This window comes from Balaenoptera acutorostrata, chromosome 1, assembly GCF_949987535.1.
Source record: "Balaenoptera acutorostrata chromosome 1, mBalAcu1.1, whole genome shotgun sequence".
NCBI classification, from domain to species: domain Eukaryota; kingdom Metazoa; phylum Chordata; class Mammalia; order Artiodactyla; family Balaenopteridae; genus Balaenoptera; species Balaenoptera acutorostrata.
In genome coordinates, this window is record NC_080064.1 from 89651740 (window position 1) to 89671400 (window position 19661).

General features: G+C 38.1%; 1 protein-coding gene across 3 annotated transcripts in view; it reads right to left on the reverse strand.

Annotated features, from left to right (window-relative positions):
* Positions 1-332: 332 nt before the first annotated feature.
* The window catches only part of EXTL2 (exostosin like glycosyltransferase 2), a 32111-nt gene continuing 12782 nt past the window's right edge, over positions 333-19661 (reverse strand). The window contains exons 4-7 of one of the 3 annotated variants that reach the window (XM_007169521.2): positions 19122-19188; positions 18761-18932; positions 18041-18111; positions 13299-15455 (exon numbers count right to left, since the gene is read on the reverse strand). In XM_007169521.2, coding sequence (XP_007169583.1) covers positions 14967-15455; positions 18041-18111; positions 18761-18932; positions 19122-19188 — 799 coding nt within the window. In that variant the 3' untranslated portion in view covers positions 13299-14966. Of the gene's footprint in view, positions 839-13298; positions 15456-18040; positions 18112-18760; positions 19189-19661 lie in introns of those variants that run through there. The other 2 variants (XM_007169522.2, XM_007169519.2) reach the window with 2 other exon arrangements.

Consider the following 19661-nt stretch of genomic DNA (forward strand, 5'->3'; position numbering starts at 1 on the left):
TTGCTTGAAACAAGGCTCAGAGAAAAAATAAATAAATGCTGAGTTTTAACGGATCTTTCATAAATATTTAAACAAAGGTGTCAAAAATGTTATTTTTTAGAAACAACTTTTTGATAATAGGGCAACGTTAGCATGGTTAATGGCACGTGGTAGGTAAATATGACTGAAACAGAGAGAGAATAAACCCAACTTTTCATGGGCTATACATTTATATCAATAATGCTATATGCAAATTCATCAGATCTAGCAACTGTCCAGTTCTGTCCTCGTCCCCTCTCCACCCACTGCAGAAAAAGACAAAAAAAAAAAAAACAAAACACAGGCCCTAAAATATTTTAATCGTTGGAGGGAGGGAAATAAAGAGTATGGTTGACAGCTCTTTAAGATGAGGGAAACAATGGGGCATTTTGCGTTGGTGGTTCTGACTGAAAGGACCCGTCATATTTTGCACTTAATCTGTAACTGCAGTCATGTCAGGAACCACATCACTGCCAAGAATGTGTAGTGAACTGGGTGTGCAGCAGGAGTCAAATTACAAAGGAAAATCTCCATCCTCTTCAGAGACTCTCTTGAGGTTTTCGATAACCTCTTTCTCAACCCTCATGTCTCCATTTCAACCAAAGGTGGAGGCACGGGGGAACGTGGAATGTTTCCTTGGTAGAAGTCATTTTAGTCCCTTTTCAGAACTCAAGATGGTCCCACGGGGGGTTGGAGGCTGAGGGCAAATCACACCCTGTGCCCTGTTCCCTCTCCAGTTTCTTGTTCCCTCTCCACAGGCTGTCCTGAGCCCATTTGGATAAACAGGACAATTGGATTTAAGTAAGCCTTAAGAAGAATCCTGAAAGAGAAAAATCACAGCAGAGTTTATAATTATAGCATCAATTATATGCATTTCTAATGAACATCGGGTGATTTTTTTCAGCCTTACCTCCATTTAGTCCCACCCTTCCTCTTTGAGGTCCTAGCATCTTTGGCCTTCTCAAAAGGTAGGGAAATTACAAAGCCCTTCTCAGGGCAGTGGTTTTCATTAACCATAGCCTGAGTAGGATATAAAATACTAGTGAAGAATATGAGCTTTGGAGTCGATGGACCCAGCTTTGAATCCTGTTCTTTTACTGTGTGGCCTTAAACAAATCACTTAATCTCCCTGAGCTATAGTTTCTTTATCAGTAAATTAAATTGCCTACCTCACAGGGTTGTTTGAGAGTATTAAATAAGAGTATTCTGGGACTTCCCTGGTGGCACAGTGGTTAAGAATCCACCTGCCAGAGGCCCGCGCACCGCGATGAGGAGTGGCCCCCGCTTGCCACAACTGGAGAAAGCCCTAGCACAGAAACGAAGCCTCAACATAGCAATCAATCAATCAATAAATAAATCTTAAAAAAAAAAAAAAAAAAAAGAATCCGCCTGCCAAAGCAGGGGACACGGGTTCAAGCCCTGGTCCAGGAAGATCCCACATGCCACGGAGCAGCTAAGCCCGTGTGCCACAACCACTGAGTCTGCACTCTAGAGCCCATGAGCCACAACTACTGAGCCCACGTGCCACAACTACTGAAGCCTGCTCTCCTAGAGCCCATGCTCCGCAACAAGAGAAGCCTACACAATGAGAAGCCCGCACACCGCAAGGAAGAGTAGCCCCTGCTCGCTGCAGCTAGAGAAAGCCCGCGTGCAGCAACAAAGACCCAATGCAGCCATAAATAAATAAATAAATAAATAAATAAATAAATAAATAAATAAAAGAGTACTCTGCAAAGGCTGATCCACGCCACATTATAAACAAGCAAGAAATTGTAGATGTTGATGTTATTATTACCATGACACTTTATTCATTCAATAAAAGTTATTAATTAATTATTCTAATCCAGAAGCTATACTGACTAGACTCATTTTAAATTTGTGACTACAAATCTCAGATGGCTCATAACACTATCTGAGAATTCTATCTCATTTCCATGGTGACTTCACTCTCCCTCTCTGCAAGTTAGCTATCTCATAACATCCTCCCTTCTCAAATCTCCAGTATCTCTCTCTCTCACACACACACACACACACACACACACAACACACACACATTCACACTCACACTCAGCTGATACTCACACTCAGACCTTAGTTCATAAAGACGATAAATTCAGTCAGATGGGAACTACCCTTCTTCCCGTTACCAAATCCACTCACCTGCCTATATACCTATTCATGAACTTTACCTTCCCTCCTTTTCCAGTGGAAGAAGTGTTTTTGCTCCTCAGACGACCCTCCCCTCAGTTTGGAGCACATCCTCTCTGGCCTTCCCAAGGACCTCATTCTTGTCTCATGTGTTGGCTACTTTTCCTCTAACAGGACTTCCAATGCTGGAGTGTCCAAGGGCTCTGCCTGGCCCTCTTTTCTTCTCTACATTACCCACTTGAATGATTTCACCCAGTCTTATGGCTTTAAATGTCATCTATGCTCTAATAACTAATCCCCAGTATTCTTCATCTCAGTAAGTATGACCAACATCCACCTCATTGCTCAGGCCCCAAACTTAAAAGCCCACATCCAATCTGTCTACAAATCCTGTACAGCTTTCTGCCTACCTCCAAATATATCTTAAGTCTAAGTACTTCTTAAAACCTCCATTGCTACCACCTGGGTCAAACCACCACCATTTCTAAATCAGAGTTTCTCAACCTTGGCACTACTGACATTTTGCCCAAAAAATTCTTTGTCATGGGGACTGTCCTGTGCATTGTAGGCTGTTTAACAGCATCCCTGTCCTCTACCCACTACATGCCAGTAGCACTCCCACTCCCCAGTTGTGAAAAACCAAAAATCTCTCCAGACATTGCCAAATGTCCTCTGGGGGTTTAGGGAGTACAAAATCACCTCCCACTGAGACCTTTGGTCTATTATTGACATCAATCTCTTCTTTAGTCTTCCAGCTCCACCACTGTCCTTCTAAAATCTACACCCCACACAGCAGCCAGAGTGATATTATTAAGGACATAAATCATATCATCTCCAGCCCTGGTTTAAAACATTTCAGTGGCTTCCTTTGCACTTAGAAATCAGCTCAAGCTCCTGACATCATTTCCTTCTGCTCTCATTATCAGTCACTGCCCTATAGTCACTCTGGCATTCTTATTGTCCCTCAAACTTGCCAAGTTAATTCCCATCTCAGGGTCTTTACCTTTGATGTTTCCTGCTTGAAACTCTCTTCTTATAGATCATACATGGTTACATCTCATCATTCAAGCCACATCTCATATGTCTCCTCCAGCCTTCCCTGAACCCCCCAGCCAAAGAAGTCCCCTAAAGCTGTTCTCCACAAAATTACTCCATTTTATCTTCTTTATCAGTACCAAAATTATACTATTTATTTTTACCTATTTATTGACTTCCTGCTAAAATGTCAATTACATGAGAGAAGGAACTTTCTTTGGTCTTGTTCACCACTGAGTCCTTAATTTCTTGAAAAGTGGCTGATCAAAATAAGCTTTCAGAAAATATTAACTAACAAATTGTTAACTGACTAATTGGCTGATTAAATACATATGTGATCCAGGTACTGAGTTTTGGGCTGTGGCTAGAAAAATGAATAATGAGTCACGGTTCCTGCCCTCAAGGAGCTTGGTGCAATGGAGATGTCAGAGAAGCAAAAAAGTAATTGCAATACAAAATGTAAATGCTATAACAGGAAGAAACTCAAAGGCTGTAATAGTATTAATGTCAGAGGCCTTTAACTCAGACCTGGGGCCTCCAGAGAAGACTTTTCAGAGAGGGTGGCATGAAAGAATGAGTTGAAAGCGGTGAGTCAAAATTAGCTCCATGAGTGGGTGTTGTGGACTGAACTGTGTTCTCCCTGAAATTCATATGGTGAAAACCTAACCCCTAGTAGTTCTGAATGTGACTGTATTTGGAGTTAGGGCCTTTAAAGAGGTAATCAAGTTAAAATGAGGCCATTTGGTTAAGCCTTAATCCAATCTGACTGATGTGCTTACAAGAAAGAAGAGAAAATTTGGACACTCAGAGAGACACCAGGGATGCACGTGCGCAGAGGGAAGATCATGTGAGAACACAGTGAGAAGACGGCCATCTGCAAGCCAAGGAGAGAAGCTTCAGAAGAAACAACCCTGCCAACACCTTGATCTCTGGCTTCTAGCCTCTGGAACTGTGATAAAATATATTTCTGTTGTTCAAGCCACCCCGGTCTGTGGTACTTTGTTATGGCTGCCTAAACAAACTGATACTATGAGGTGGAAGAGTGAAGTATGACTATATGGGAAGAAAAGCATCTGAGTGTGGAGCGCAAGCTGGGTGACCACAAGAGAAGAGGCTGGAGACATAAGCAGGGGTGAGCTCCTGGAACCCAGCTGAGGATTTTGAGCTTTATGGGGAAGGGTCTTGGGAACACTGAACAGTATAGGCAGCAGAATAAGGTGATCAAATTTGCTTCTCAGAGAGAGAACTTTGGTGATACTATAATGAATAGAGTTTCGAAGGGCAATCCTGGAGACCCTAAGAGCAACAAGAAGGCATATGGCTTTGGAGTCCAACAGACCAATGCTCTGATCCTGGTTCTGCCATTGAAAAGCCTTGTGACCTTGGGCAAGTTCGTCCTCTCCCTTTGTTTCTATTGCCTCGTTTGTAATTTTAGGCATAATCGTTCTTACCCTGAGGGGCGATATGAGGATTAACCAAAACAGCTATGTAAAATACTTGACAGAGTACCTGATCCATCGTAAACAATGAATAGTTGGTAGCTATTAAAATGTCTAAGGCAATAATAGTAAAACTGGAAAAAAGGGGTGAGCTTGAGCAATCTTAAAGATAGATACTCTGAAAAATTCAGCAGTTATTGATATTTTTATGTCTGGGGGTAAGGGAGAAGATGAAATCAAAAAGAGCTTCCAGACCTTTGATTCAGGAAGCTTTGGATTGTAGTGTCATTCACCCAAATGGGGAACATAAGAGAAGAAGCAGAGAGGGGAAGAGAATAAATTTAATTTGGGATATATTGAGTTTGCGGGATCCCTGGTACATTTAAGAAGAATTGTGGCATAGATAGTTGAATATAGGGACTTAAGATCAGGAAAGAGTCTTGGGCTAGAGACGTAAACTAGATTGACGAGAGACTATCCAGAGAAAGTATGCAGAGTGAGAGAGAAGTATAAAGTAGGTAGAACTCCAGGGACCCATCCAAAGGCAGAAGAGGAAATAGGATAGGAGGCTGAAAAAGAGCCAAAGAGATATAAGAAAAAGAAAGAGACCAAGGAGGAAAGAAGTTTTAAAAAGAGAGTAGTCAACAGTACAAAAGCCAAAGAGAAATCAAACAAGGTAAGGACCGAGACACACTCATTGGTTAATGTCCTGCCTGGACAGCAGGCATGACTTGGGAAAGGATGGTTTCATGGAATGAAAGGGGTACAAACCCTACTGTAATGAGGCAAAGAACAGATGAGAGGCTAGGAAGTGAATAATATGAGCTTTCTTAAGGAAAAGAGAGAGAGAAGATTACCTGTAGAAGGAAACTCCTTTTGTTCCCTCTTCCTTCATAATTCCCTATTTTCCATCATGCTAACTTCCCTTTTATCCAGAGGTTCTCAACCTTGGGTCCATAGACCCTGTCAAGTGGTTCATGAATAGAATTTAAGGGGTCTATGTATTTAGAAAGGAGAAAAAAATTACAGCTCTAATTTTACTAGCCTGAAATTTAGCATTTTCATCAACTTTGCCTACTTTATGAATGTAGGTAAAAACTGCAAAAGATTAGCAGTGCCTGTGACTGTCAAAAATATATTTTCGGGCTTCCCTGGTGGTGCAGTGGTTGAGAGTCTGCCTGCCAATGCAGGGGACACGGGTTCGAGCCCTGGTCTGGGAAGATCCCACATGCCACGGAGCAACTGGGCCCGTGAGCCACAACTACTGAGCCTGCGCGTCTGGAGCCTGTGCCCCGCAACGGGAGGGGCCGCGATAGTGAAAGGCCCGCGCCCCGCGATGAAGAGCGGCCCCCACTTGCCGCAACTAGAGAAAGCCCTCACACGAAAACTGAGACCCAACACAGTCATAAATAAATAAATAAAATAAATAAATAAAGTATTAAAAAAATATATATATATATATTTTCATATCATATCACAGTTGTCACAGATTTCTCAAAACATCATTTACACTCATCGCTTTTATGAAATTATGGTAGTTATCAAACTTACTGCTAAATCTTAATAAGTTGTTTAAACCTATTTTGAAAACTGTATTTATATGTAATTAATTTTCTTTGTAGTCTTATGTATTTTATTTTATGTTCTTTAAAAACACTTTTCTAAGAAGGGATCTGTAGGCTTCCCCAGATGTCAAAGAATTTTTGGTACTAAACAGTTAGGACTTCTTGCTAGTCCATTACATAAGCCATGTACTACTCCATTATCCCCAATTTTTGGTTTTTATATGCTGCTGCCCTTATTTCAATAAGCCACAATTGTCCTAAACATTCCTCCAGGGAAAATAGCCACGTGCCTCTATGTGCTTTTCTATTGATCTGATTGCCTATCAGTCCTTCCACTTTTCACCTGGTCATTGAAAAGCCACATGTTTGGAAATGGCAAAATCCATTCAAGTATTCATTCACTTATTTGCTTACCATCAACAAACATTACTGAGCACAAGGTTCTATGTTACAACTTGGAGATGCAGCACTGGTACCTCCTAGGAATTTATAATTTGGGGAGTGGTCAAAAGAGAAGAGAGACAGACATACATAAACAGTTATAAGACAATGTGGAGGTTGCTTTACACAGAACATAGAACATTTTATGGTATATGAGATACCAGAGGAAGGCTTCATGCAAGAGGTGACATTGAGAATAAACAAAATGCCATTAAAGGACTGAGTTTGCCAAAACTAGGCAAGTAATGTTCATGAAGCTGTTACTCTGTTTTCTAAAAACCTTTGAAACGTTAAACATAATGGAATAAGAAAGATTTCAAATCTTGATATATAGATTTAATTACCATCCTTGATTAGAACTAAGAAAAAAAATGAGGAAAAGATTGAATATTTCAAACATCCTCCTTCCTTTAAGCATTTATATAGAGAAACAATGTTCATAATCATTACAGATGAAAATATTAGGCAAATATTAAGAAAGCATTTTGATACAAAGAGTTGTCAGTTTTTCATAGATGAGTGCATGACACCTGCTGGCCAAATTATATAATTTCCCTCTCCAAAGGAATGGTGAGTAATAAAGCTGATGTAATTAATACTGTTCTCCTACCTAGGAATTATATATTAGATTTCCTTTAATCTAATCAGCAGGAGGGAGATTTTTTGGAATGGTGAATCTGGTCCTTTTTTTGTTTTTGTTTTAGTTTTTTTGGCTTGAGAAGTTCAAGATGGTTTAAATAATTTAGATATTTAATGCAATTTCTTTAACAGTACCTTAACTGAGATTTGGAGAGAAGTAATTCTCACTCAGGATCACACACAAGTGGGTTGGCCAGCTAACACTAGTACCCTGGTTTCTCCTACATTCCCAGACCAGGCTAAGTATTCCAAGGCAAGGTTCAGGCTGTTAACTTCTCTATCTCTTGTTATTTGACTCAACTATTCATAAATTTTTATGAAATTATTAATACTTTGTGTCCAATGTCTCTCAATTTTTTTAAAGGTCTGGTTTACTGAGGTAAAATTTACATAAAATAAAAGTCGCCTATTTTAAGTTTGTAGTTTTATGAGTTTTGATAAATGTATATAGTCACATTAACACCACCACAATCAAGATCTAGAATATTTTTATCATCCCCCAAATTTCCTTCAGGCTCTTTTGTAGTCAATCTCCTCCGCCTACCCCCAGGCTCTGGCACCCACTGATCTGTTTTGTCTCTATGGTTTTGCCTTTTCCAGAATGTGATACACATGGAATCATATGGTATGTAGCCTTGTGTCTGTCTTCTTTTATTTGGCTTAATGATTTGATATTCCGCCATGGTGTTGCACGTATCAGTAGTTGGTTCCCATTTATTGCTGAGTAGCATTCTATCGCATGGATAAACCACAATATATTTATCCTTTAACTAGATGATGGAAATTTGAGTTGTTTTCGGTTTTTGATGATTATGAATAAAGTTTTGATAAACATTTTTTATGCATGTCTTTGTGTGGGTATACATATATTTTCACATTTCTTAGGTAAATGTCCAGGCATGAAATTGCTAGGTTATATGGTAAGTGCACATTTAATTTTATTAAAAAACTGGCTTTTGCTTTTTAAAAGTGGTTTTACACATATCTCTTTATTTTTCCTTATTTTAGCCTAATTCTAGTTGTGTCCCATACCATTGTTGTAGAAATCTTTTGTACAAAATATAGCTTGAACTCCAAGTGTGACAAAAATGCAACAAGAGGCCTCTTTAATACAGGGTCATGAAATAGCAGTTTTAGAGGAGCAGAATATTGCATAAAGGAAAGAATATAGCCTTGGAACCATCTGAGTTCTGTCACTTTGACTTTCTGCGTAACTTTTCTTTATTAGGCAAATTACCTGACCTCTCTGAACATCTGTTATTGAATCATCAAAGGTGGGTGATACAAGTATCCACGTTGTAGGCTGTTACAAATTCCCCACATCATAGACGTTGCTGTTACTGCCATTAGATTAACAACTTTTGCTACAAGCAAAGGCTACATTCTAGAAGACATGGTCTCACACTCTAGATATTTTAGGGATTCATTAGGAATTAATGTGTTTCTTCAGGGGCTGTAAATATGTCACCCAGAGACAAATGAGTTTCCTTTGGCTCTAGTGTCTGTGATGTGTGAGTTTTTAAAAATAGTGTTATTCTTACACTTTACCCCAGATTAGCATTTTGTACTTAAGGTCATGTCTTTTATATGTCACTGAGAAATGCTATTGTCACATAAATTATGACGATAATAACAATGTGTTATAACTTATGTAATATGATTTACCTAGGCAAGGGCCCGTTTTAACTTAATAACTTCTGAAGGATTGATTTTTTTCTATAGTTCCACTTAAGATATTCTTAATCAAACACATTGACAGTAGATTTTTTAACTGCTATTTTAAGACTCTTTTCACTCAGTTTACTGGCAGGTATTTAATCTGCTAAAAAAAAAAAAAGTTTTACTCAGTTAATTAGGTTGCACTGACATCTGCTGGTAAAACAGAAAATTCCATTAAAATTGTGTTTTATAAATTTCAATGAATCAAATAGTTTAACTCCGTCTTTAAAACTTGTATTTGCATTCTGGGTTTAACAAATTAGCGGCTTTACCTAATGATTTCTGATTCATAGTTCAATTTGATTCAAGTGGTTTGTTAGCCTGTTGCAACTATTTTTGGGATCTTCCTAAAGGCCAGTGGCAACAGACGCTTGGTTAAGAAGTAAAACATCTTTTATTTTTTAATTAAAAAAAATTTTTTTTTTATGTTGGAGAATAGCCGATTAACAATGTTGTGATAGTTTCAGGTGCACAGCAAAGTGACTCAGCCATACATATACATATATCCATTCTCCCCCAGACTCCCCTCCCATCCAGGCTGCGACATAACACTGAGCAGAGTTCCCTGTGCTATACAGTAGGTCCTTGTTGGTTATCCTTTTTAAATTTAGCAATGTGTACATGTCAATCCCAAACTCCCTAACTATCCCTTTCCTTCACCCTTCCCTCCCTGGTAACCGTAAGTTCATTCTCTAAGTCTGTGAGTCCATTTCTGTAAAACATCTTTTAAATCATAACCTCTTCTAGTCAGTGTTTACCACTGAAGGATGACATCATCAACTTCTTTTTTATCCCATCATCATGATTATGTCTTTTGGTCCTAAAGCAGTACAACAGTAGTGATGTTTATTAAGTTAGTTTTCACTTTGAGAAAGGATTCCTGGAAAGATAGGCTTAGGGTGTAGCGAAGGTTGTAAGCTCCAGCAGAGCTAAACTCTAGGGGATATTTTTTTCTTGTCAGGAAGTATAACATGGCTCCTTTAAAACCTACCAATTCAACACTGATTTAGGGTCACAGAATTTTACAAGTAGAAAGAAAGTTACTAATCATTTAGTTTACCCCTCTCCTTTGTAGATGTAGAAACTGAGACCTAGATAAACTTACATAACTCATTACCTAGCTGATACAAGAAACATGTCTCTTAATTCTCTCATTCCAGGATTCTTTCCTATATAAATTGTCTTCACTAGCTGTTTATTGTTTAAACCAAAAATACTTGACCGTACATAAATATGATTATTGAAAATTTGTACTTAGGTTACTTTAACTTAACCATCCTGACTTTCTCTAACTAGAGGTGTGTTATGAAAATACACACTATATTATGTAATATTGCTCTGTAGTTCTTCAGAAATATATGTTTATTCATAGGTCCTTCCCAGAAACTGAAGCTCCATTGTCTATTTCTTCAGATGGGAAAATAGGAAAAGGCAAGTGGATCAGAAAAAAAAAAAAAAAAGTCAGAAATAAACCTTAACCAGGGAAATTTCTGTTTCCTTGATCAGATTTTGGGTCACAGAATTATGCACCAGATGTCTTAATAGTAATATAGACATGTTCCCCCCCCCTTAATTTTGTTCCAATAGGCACTGTTATATAAGATAAAACTTTAGGAATGCAACTGGCAGTGTCATAAAGTATTAGTTATATAGATAAATTACCAAATATTCTATAATATGTCATGCACGTTTTTTCTCAGCTTCAGCACTACTGACATTTTGGGACAGTTAATTGGGGGCGGCGGTGCTGCAGCTTCCTCCCTATAGGCCAGTAGACTGCTCCCATTTGTAACAACCAAAAATGTGTCTTCAGACGTTGCTAATGACCCCTGGGAGGAAAATCAGCCCAAATGAAGAACCACTGCTGTAAATTAAAGCTGCTTCCTTCAGATTTATTTATTTTTTAATCTACTTAAGTATTCTGACCAAAAATTTTGTTCTTTTTCTTTTAAAATAAAAACAATATTGACATATGAAAAGAGAAAGAGCCTTGAGTCATCTCTAGTTTAAATACTTCATTTAAATATTTCATTCTGAGCCAGAGCTAATAAAGTGGGCTCCTTAAATTGTTTTCAGTACTTGCATATTTATTCTCACTTCTTTTTATGCACTAAGGTATAATTTTGACACAGCTACTAATTCACAACCAAGTTTTTTTCACTCTCAGCTGAGCTGCTCTTTATTTATAATGGTTTTTTAAAAATTCTTTCACTTTCCTGATACTGTAAAGTTCTTCCTACACGTTGTGCCGTTTGAAACCAAAAACAACCAGTGAAATTTTAGGGCAGGTATTTTCAACCCCACTCAGCAGATGAGGAAATTTAGTGGAGCCAGGACTCAGTGCATGTTTCCAATGAATCAAATGCTCTTTGCGTTTCATCCACAGTAAGTATACTTTTGAAAATATTTGAGTTTTATATCGAGAGGGCCTTCATGAATGGAGAGGAGGTGGAAGGGGAGAGAGAGAGAAAGTTGGAGGAACCTAGCAGAAAAATAAAAACTGGCTTATGAAATAGCATGGGGTAGAGGATGATCAGATCTCATCATTTATGTCCTCGTAGCTACCAATGAGATTTAGCACCTCTGTCTTCCTCTTCCATCACAGCATTTTCCTCCACTCCATCCCCTTCCTTCCCACTCCCTCTACCTCCTACCCTCCCCACTGCCACCACACGTGCACGTAGGTGTGCACGTAGGTGTGCACGTAGGCACGCACGTGCACACACACACACACACACACACACATTCACTAATCCACTCCTGACTTTGTGGTCAAAGCCCTAGGTCTTTTTCAGAGGAACCACTGTGAGTAATTTTTGTTGCTTCCAAGTTTTTTTTTCCTGGGACCAGCAAAGAGCCAACAATTCATTGCCTATACTCAAGCCTGGGAGCAAAGAATTTCTGGAAGCACTTCAAAAGACTCCTGAAGCCTACACTGTCCTGGAATCTTTCATTTGACAGTTGATTGCCTGTTTTTTCAGCCTTCTCAGCATGGAGTTCTGAACACAGCCAGAGTCCTTCCAAATTCTGCAGCATTTGAGTATTTTGTGCATGGAAAAAGAAATAAAGAAAATTTAAAATAATATGCGATGTTGAGAAGTCTGATGAGAAACAGGTGCTCTCAGATGTGGTAATACTATAGCTATGGCAATGCTTCTTGGGGATATATAGCAATATGTATTAAAAACCCTAAAAATATGAAGACTAGATAGATCCAGGCATTGGACTTCCTGGACTTGATTTTAAAGAAATCATTATAGGTAGGCTCAAGGAGATCTGTTCAAGGCAAGGACACTTACCCAAATGTTGTTACAATAATAAGAAATTATCAAACAGAATAGCAATATGATTGATTATATAAACTATGGTTTACCCATCCAATGAAATACCAAACAAATCATGCTTTTAAAATATATGCCTAGAAAAGTCAGGAGGAATAGACACAAAAATGTTTAGCCATTGTTAATGTGGTTGGGGGCTTTTCAATTCTTCTTTGTACTGGTCTGAATATGCCAAAATTGCTAGAATGAATATGTACTGTTTTAACAAGAAAAAGGGCATTTGAAATAAAGCAAATGAGATGAAAATTGCCATAATTATGCAGAAACACTGTTATGTAGTAACATTTGTTACGTAGAAACAATTTCCCAAATATCGCACCTGGTGTGTCCGAGGGCCTTTCTGATGCTTGAGTGGTGAGTTGAGTAGAATTAACTGCCTTTATTGTCAATGACACACCCCAACATCTTTCCTTTATTGACCATTTAAAATGGGCAAGGCACTGTGTTCATACTTATACAAGCTATCTCCTTTATTCCTTAAAACAAACCCCTACGTAGATATTATTCTCATTTTTGCAGACGAGGAAGTTGAAGCTCCAAGAGGTGAAATAAATATGAGATGCAGGAAGGATCTGAGCCCAAGGACTCCACTGGCACATTTAACCCCTGAGCTATATTGCTTTTCTGATGTAGCTCTAAGCCTGAGCGTCCTCTCTTCTCCAGATCATTTGGAGCAAGAATAAGAGGGTGCAGGGAAAAAGAGTTTTAGTATACGTCTAGCCTCAATCAATGCAAGAGTTTTTGTAACACAGACTGAACTTCACTTTGCTTTCATATTTGCTCTACAAGGTCTGAAAAATATGATATGAGCAACTTAAGTGATGCTGAAGATAAGTTTAAGAATACAACATGAGAAATAAAACCTGAGAATATTTTACCACTGGAAAATTTTCCCATGGGCAATGTAGCTAATACCTCTAATCTTACTCTGAACAAAATATGAGAATATTTGAAAATCTGTGTAAATACCGACCACGAAAGCATGAGTCTGCTTAATTAACATAGAACATCTGGATGGTAAAAGTTTATTTTATTTATCTGCCAATCTGAAGAGGCAAAAAGTCACTACCAAGGTTGGACAAAGCAGATAATTAACACTATAAATTTTTAGTGAGGCTGTGAGTTCTGTTGGTTTTCTCTGATGGCATTAAGATACATACACATGCCCATGTAAAGGAACAATATACACTGAGCTAATTGCACAGAGACCTCATCGTTGGAACATTAACCATGATTATTTTCATAGCTTTGCAATTTTGAGAATATAACGGCATAATGGGAGCAGGAGGGGGCATAGGAAGAGGAGAAGGTGGCAGAAAGAGGCCTGAGTATTCCTTTCCACCAATAGTGAACAAGGACCAAACACAGACACCGTGTGGAACAGATACCAATTCACATAACAGAAAGTGGGCAACTTAACAATCAACTGATGCAGACTCCCTGTGGAATTCCTCTACTATGACTCAGGTCTCTTATTTTTTCCTGTATCTATGTAATTGAAATGATCTCTGGATCTTTTGCGGGGTGGAGGGAAGAAGTTCTGAATGCAAGAGATTGACTTAGTGCGTAATACACACGTTTTAGTATCCAGGAGATAACCTATGCTTTTATAACAATAAAGATCATTTGATAGTAAGGGTTGTAATTTCTGCCAGTTCCTACTTAATCACTCTTTCAAAAGAGTTATTTTATACATGTTTCTTAAACAATACATACTTTATGTAAAATCTAAAAATTAATGTGCAATCTCAAAGTCAGATTCAGTGACAAAGTGCGCGACCTGAATCTAGTAACACATTTACGCCTCACTGCATGTAAGTTGCATATAAGAAACAGAGGTTGCACGTTTTTGTGATCCATGCAGTAAATGTTCACAAAAATCAAGTGAACAACTAGACATCCTTTATCTACTAAAATTAACCCTCCCAGTCACAACAGATATCCACAGAAATAAAAGCACTGATGGTTGCACCGAAACCATGCTGGGATAAGTTAGTCCTGGAAAGGGCTGGTTGGAAGGACCACAAGGGAAGTACTGATAGTCACAAATTTCCCACTTGTTTTTATATGGGATTGAGACTATTCTCTCCTCACATGGCTTTTCCCTATACCACAGGCTTTTGTTGAAGAGGCATTTCAGGCTTCAAATGAAAATAATCATCCTTTAATGAAAAAGCTGAGAAATACTTGTCTTGAGTTTCTGATCCTGCAAACAGTTTGCTAAAGGTCCTTAAGGCAAGTGCCAGGAGTCAAAAAAAAAAACCGTAGAACATTATCAAAACACTGTAAATCAACTAGACTTCAATTTAAAAAAAATTTTAAAAATTGTAGAACAGTCTCAGAATGTAAACAATAAAATTGTTGACCAAGGAATTATATCTGTGGATGAAAACTTCTCACAAGAAGACCTATCTGGGTAATATCAGCTTCTTGGGTTTTGAAGTGCCTGTAAATTTTATATGCTAGAAGCCCTAAGCACTTTTTCCCCCTTGTAGAGACTTCTGGAGTAGAAAAAAGTTCATGATGTGCTTAAAAATAAATAAATAAATAAACCGACCATAGCATGAAGAAGCTACTCAAATACCGAACAGTTTTGAGGTTTGTTTTTGTTTGTTTTACTTTCACATTTTACTTTTGTGGTTGGCATATGGAAAACCAAACTGAGAAATCATAATGTTGGAGTATTTTAAGGGCATGCTGTCATAGATGTTAACAAGCTTATTTATACAATAAGACCTCTGCAGAAAGTGCTCAGCTCGATGCCACATTCCAGAATAGCCACCATTGGTTTCTTTTTCTAAATTGTCTATGTTTACAGGTTTCACAAATACCCCCGAAGTCTTCCCAGTGTGCTTGGCAATGATAAAATTCATGGCAATGTCATCACAGTTTTGCGTTTCATCTAACAAAGCATGGACAGCTGCAGGTTGCCTCTGAAAGAGTTCAAGGTATTTGCTATGGAAGAATGAGGCTCCAATCAGCACCAGAGAGTAATGGTCACCATTTCCAAACCCCGGTGTCTGCAGTTCAAAACCTCCGTAACTGTAGACACCAGAGGAAGTAGACACATGCTTTCTTGGAACAAATCCTACAATTTGATCAGGAAATTGCTGAAAAGATGGAAAAAGAACAATTAAGTGTGGCATTTCTTTAAAGCTGACATGGTGAAAAGGCAATGATTTACTACAGAAAGAATTAAACTGATTTGTCAATGTTATTTTATTCCTGGCTTCTACATCTCAATTTCCTTTAACTCCAGACAAATTCATAAGTCTACGTCCTGGTAAGTTTAAAGGTCAATTCATCATAACCCAAATCTCTAACAAAATTTCTAACCTCACAAATATTCTCCTAATTTACACATTATCCAATATTAGTAAATTCGAGTTACCAAAGAGTCTGTTTTTTCAGAGTTTGCTATAAGAGAAGTTGACTGTATGAATGATATTTATTATAGGAGATAAGAAGACATAATGTGATTATTTTGAAAAATTGTTTTAATCTCTTAGGAGTATATAAAATTATGGATTTATATGTATCATTTTACTGTTTTTCCATGTTGATTTCAATGTTTTTGAAAGTCACCATTGATTTTAAACGATGTTATATTTTTATCCCTTTTCAGCTTGGGTGTCTCTTTTTTAAAAACATAAGAAAAAATGTATATATATACAGACATATATACACAACACACACATATACAGTTGAGCCTTAAACAATGCAGGCGTTAGGGGCACTGACCCCCCGAGCGTAGTAGAAAACTCGTCTATAACTTTACAGTCAGACCTCCGTATCCACGGATCTGCATCTCCAGATTCAGCCAACCACTGATCGTGTAGTACTGTGGTTTGTATTTATTGAAAAAATCCGAGTATAAATGGACCTGTACAGTTCAAACCCATGTTGCTCAAAGATATATAGATAGATAGATAGATGGATAGATAGATAGATATAGACATATATATAGATATATGATGAGATGTGTCAGGATCTTTGAAGGATAGTATTAAAACAATAATAGTAGGATGAGAGTGACTAAAAATGAAACAAAAATCAGCAAAGAAAAGCAGTGAATCGTGGAAAAGAAGCATGAACTTATAGAATTAAAAGGTTTAGTTCAATCTCACAAATAACTTGAGTTTCATTCATTTACGGAACAGACACTAAACTAGGGACACGCGCACACAAGTCAGGCTGGGTTAAATCCCGTTTCAAAGAACGCATAGTCTAGAGAGGGTGTGATACAGATACGTGAACCAGGAATTACCACCCTGTGAGAAAGCTGTAAATGCAGCTGCGCAATTCCCAGGGGGGCACCGAGGACAGGGTGACAACTGCGCTGCCGGGAAGCAGAGGGGAATGTCAAGGGTTGGGGGTAAAGGCTGGGAGGCTTCAGAGAAGATGTACCACTTACACAATCTACGCGATGAAAGAGATCTCACGGGTGACTGGAGGTGGAAAAGGAAAAGCACGGCAAGTGGAGGTGATGGGTGAGCGCAAAGGCACAGATACCTGTCTGCTCTAATCTTGCTTCTCTCTAGGCCCCAGATCACTACACTATGCAGGGCACTGACGGGACAGAACTTTAGGAGTCAGATTATCTTGCGCAGTGGATTGAAACTGTTCTTGATGGTTTTATGAATAAAACCTAAAGTCATATTTATCCATCTTTAATTATGGTTTACTTGGATTGTTCTAATTAACCGCCGTTCTCATATTTCCCCCCACCCTGATATTTTCAGTAAATTGATTTTTTACCTGAAATAGAAATCTCACAGCCGGAGTATTACATTAGAACTTTTTGCCTAGGAAGCTTTTATTTACAGGGCTGGAAAAACTGCTGATATGGAAAAAATCTGTTGATCAGTACACTAGGCATGAAGCTGAAAACTGAAGTTTTGAGAATGATGATATCTGCAGAGTACTGTGACCACTTACCATTAATACCTAATGTTGTTACATCCCAAGTCACTAATTAAGGAGAGTTACTATAGTGCAAATTAGACCATTTATTGGGTAGCACAGTGTTTAATTACTGGACAGGGCAGAGTATTTGTATGCAGTTCTGGTTTCAGGTACTTGTAGTGCAACTTGTAAAAGCTGTCTACTATTAACACATATTCAGTAGGAAAAAGGACTTTTTATAGAATACCAGGCAATTTATGCCTGTTTATCTCAGCTTGGGATTTAAGCGGAGGTGGGGGGTGGGGGGGTGGGGGGAAACTGCCACCACAATGGCGCATGCAGAATTATTAGTAGTACAATTAATTTTTAAGCAACGGTCTCAGAATCAGAATTAAATTTTATGGATGTAATAAATTGTTTCTTTCAAAGGAAGTTCTGTGCGATATTAATACAGAAATACATTTCTCATTTGAGATACAGGCGAAAGTGCCTCTGGATTTTAGTCTTTGCTCTATCATATACCAGATCATTTCCTCATTGTTCTTTGGAAGTCAGTTCTAGCTCTTATTTCCAATATACCAAATATAAATCAAATATAGATAAAAGATATTGTAACTTTCAGATTAGCTTAACTGAGCTCAGGAAATCTGATTATGACAAATTCATCTACCGTTTAGATAAAAACTGTCTACGCTGGTTTGGGTGACTCTCACATTAAACCATGCTGCTCTGGTTAAACACTAGATCAGACTTTATACTGATGATTTCATAAAGGATGTAGCAACATTACCTGCCACACGGAGAAAGCAAAAACAAGGTCTTGGGTGCTAATTAGCATGTCATCATCTACCATTAACACCGCTGAAATGAAAGGAAAAAAGTTTAAATCAAACAGTTTGGAAATGAAGACAGAAGTTATAAGACACAGTGGTGTTTTTATAAGTCATTCAAATGAAGTATTTTCTGAATGAAATTCAGTAAATAAAAAATGTATTCTTGGAGAGATCTGTCTAGCAGAAAAAGTTTTTACTTGAAATGTAATTGATTTTTATAATTTCCTGAGGGGGAAATTATCATGTATTTATCATCCATTATCCTAGAAACTAATGAACCTATAAATAAATAAAACCAAGGTTCTTTTAACCAAATTACAATCTCATGTAACTGCTGTGAGTGGGAGGAAAAGGAGGCGGCAAAAAATACATTAAGCATAAGTTAAATGGCATTTTACTAACTTCTGTGATGCAGTAATATGTAATCATAGCATATCTTCTTTCACAATGTTAACCTCTTTGTCATTGTTGCAAGATATATGCGATTTCTTCCCCAGGAGACTGCTTCTTGACATCTTGGAAACTGCCCCTTAAGTTTTTCAAAATGCTTTCTTATGATTAAATTTCCCTATTTTCTCCAGACAATTAAGACAAGTAGAAGGCCCAAAAGCCGCGCACCCACCCCCAGCTCTGGTTAGCCGCAGCCCTGCCAGACTAAGAACCCAGCTGCAACTCACCATTGGTTTCCAGTTCAGGAAAGACCTGGAGTCGATTTCTCATCCTGTTTGTTGTCTGTACTTTGAAGATCACAGGGACAGGGTGAGGCCCTAGGGAGTTCCATAACTCATCTGGTCCCTTCTCCCCAATGTTGTTCCACACCACAATCACTTTGTGCAGATATGGTACTGCCTGATAATGATTTAAAAGTCTCAATAAGAGATCTGTTCTGTTGTACGTCTGCATTATGAGAGTAAAGGAATCCTGGGTGGACTTGCCCTGGGATTTTATTTCCCTACGCAAAGTAAGCATCTTGTCTTCTTTGATATTAGGAAGTAAAGTGGTCAAAGCCCCAGCTACCAGCAGTAACACAAGGATTACCACCAAAGAGAAACGAAGTACTCGAATCCCCATCACTCTTCCAGGGAGTTTGCAGATGTGGCAACACCTGGAGTAGAAATGGAAATAAAATGCAGAATCTTAGCATTCTTACTAGTTACCATGTTTTTGTTTTTGCTCTTTTGAGGAGAGAGGTTAATCATCTTTTAGCAGAGTCAAGTTCAGTTCACCCTGCCTCTTTGATAAGGTGATTTGGCCTAAGATAAAAACTACAGTGAATAAACCTTTCCTTCTGGGCCTTCTCGCTTTGCAGCTGCAGACAAACGGTCATCTACACCCCGAACAGGAAGAATTAAGCAGTGCATTTTAAAATTTGCCCTCATTTCACTACTAAACATTTGGAACTGAGATTATTTTTTTCAGATAGGATTATATTTCTCTTAGTAGTATACTAATTCTTTAAGCAGCTTTATTGAGATATCGTTGACACATAAAAGTTGTATATATGTAAGGTGCACAACTTGATGTCCTGATATATGTATATTTCAGTACACTAACTTTAAACTTACATTTTGGTAGCAA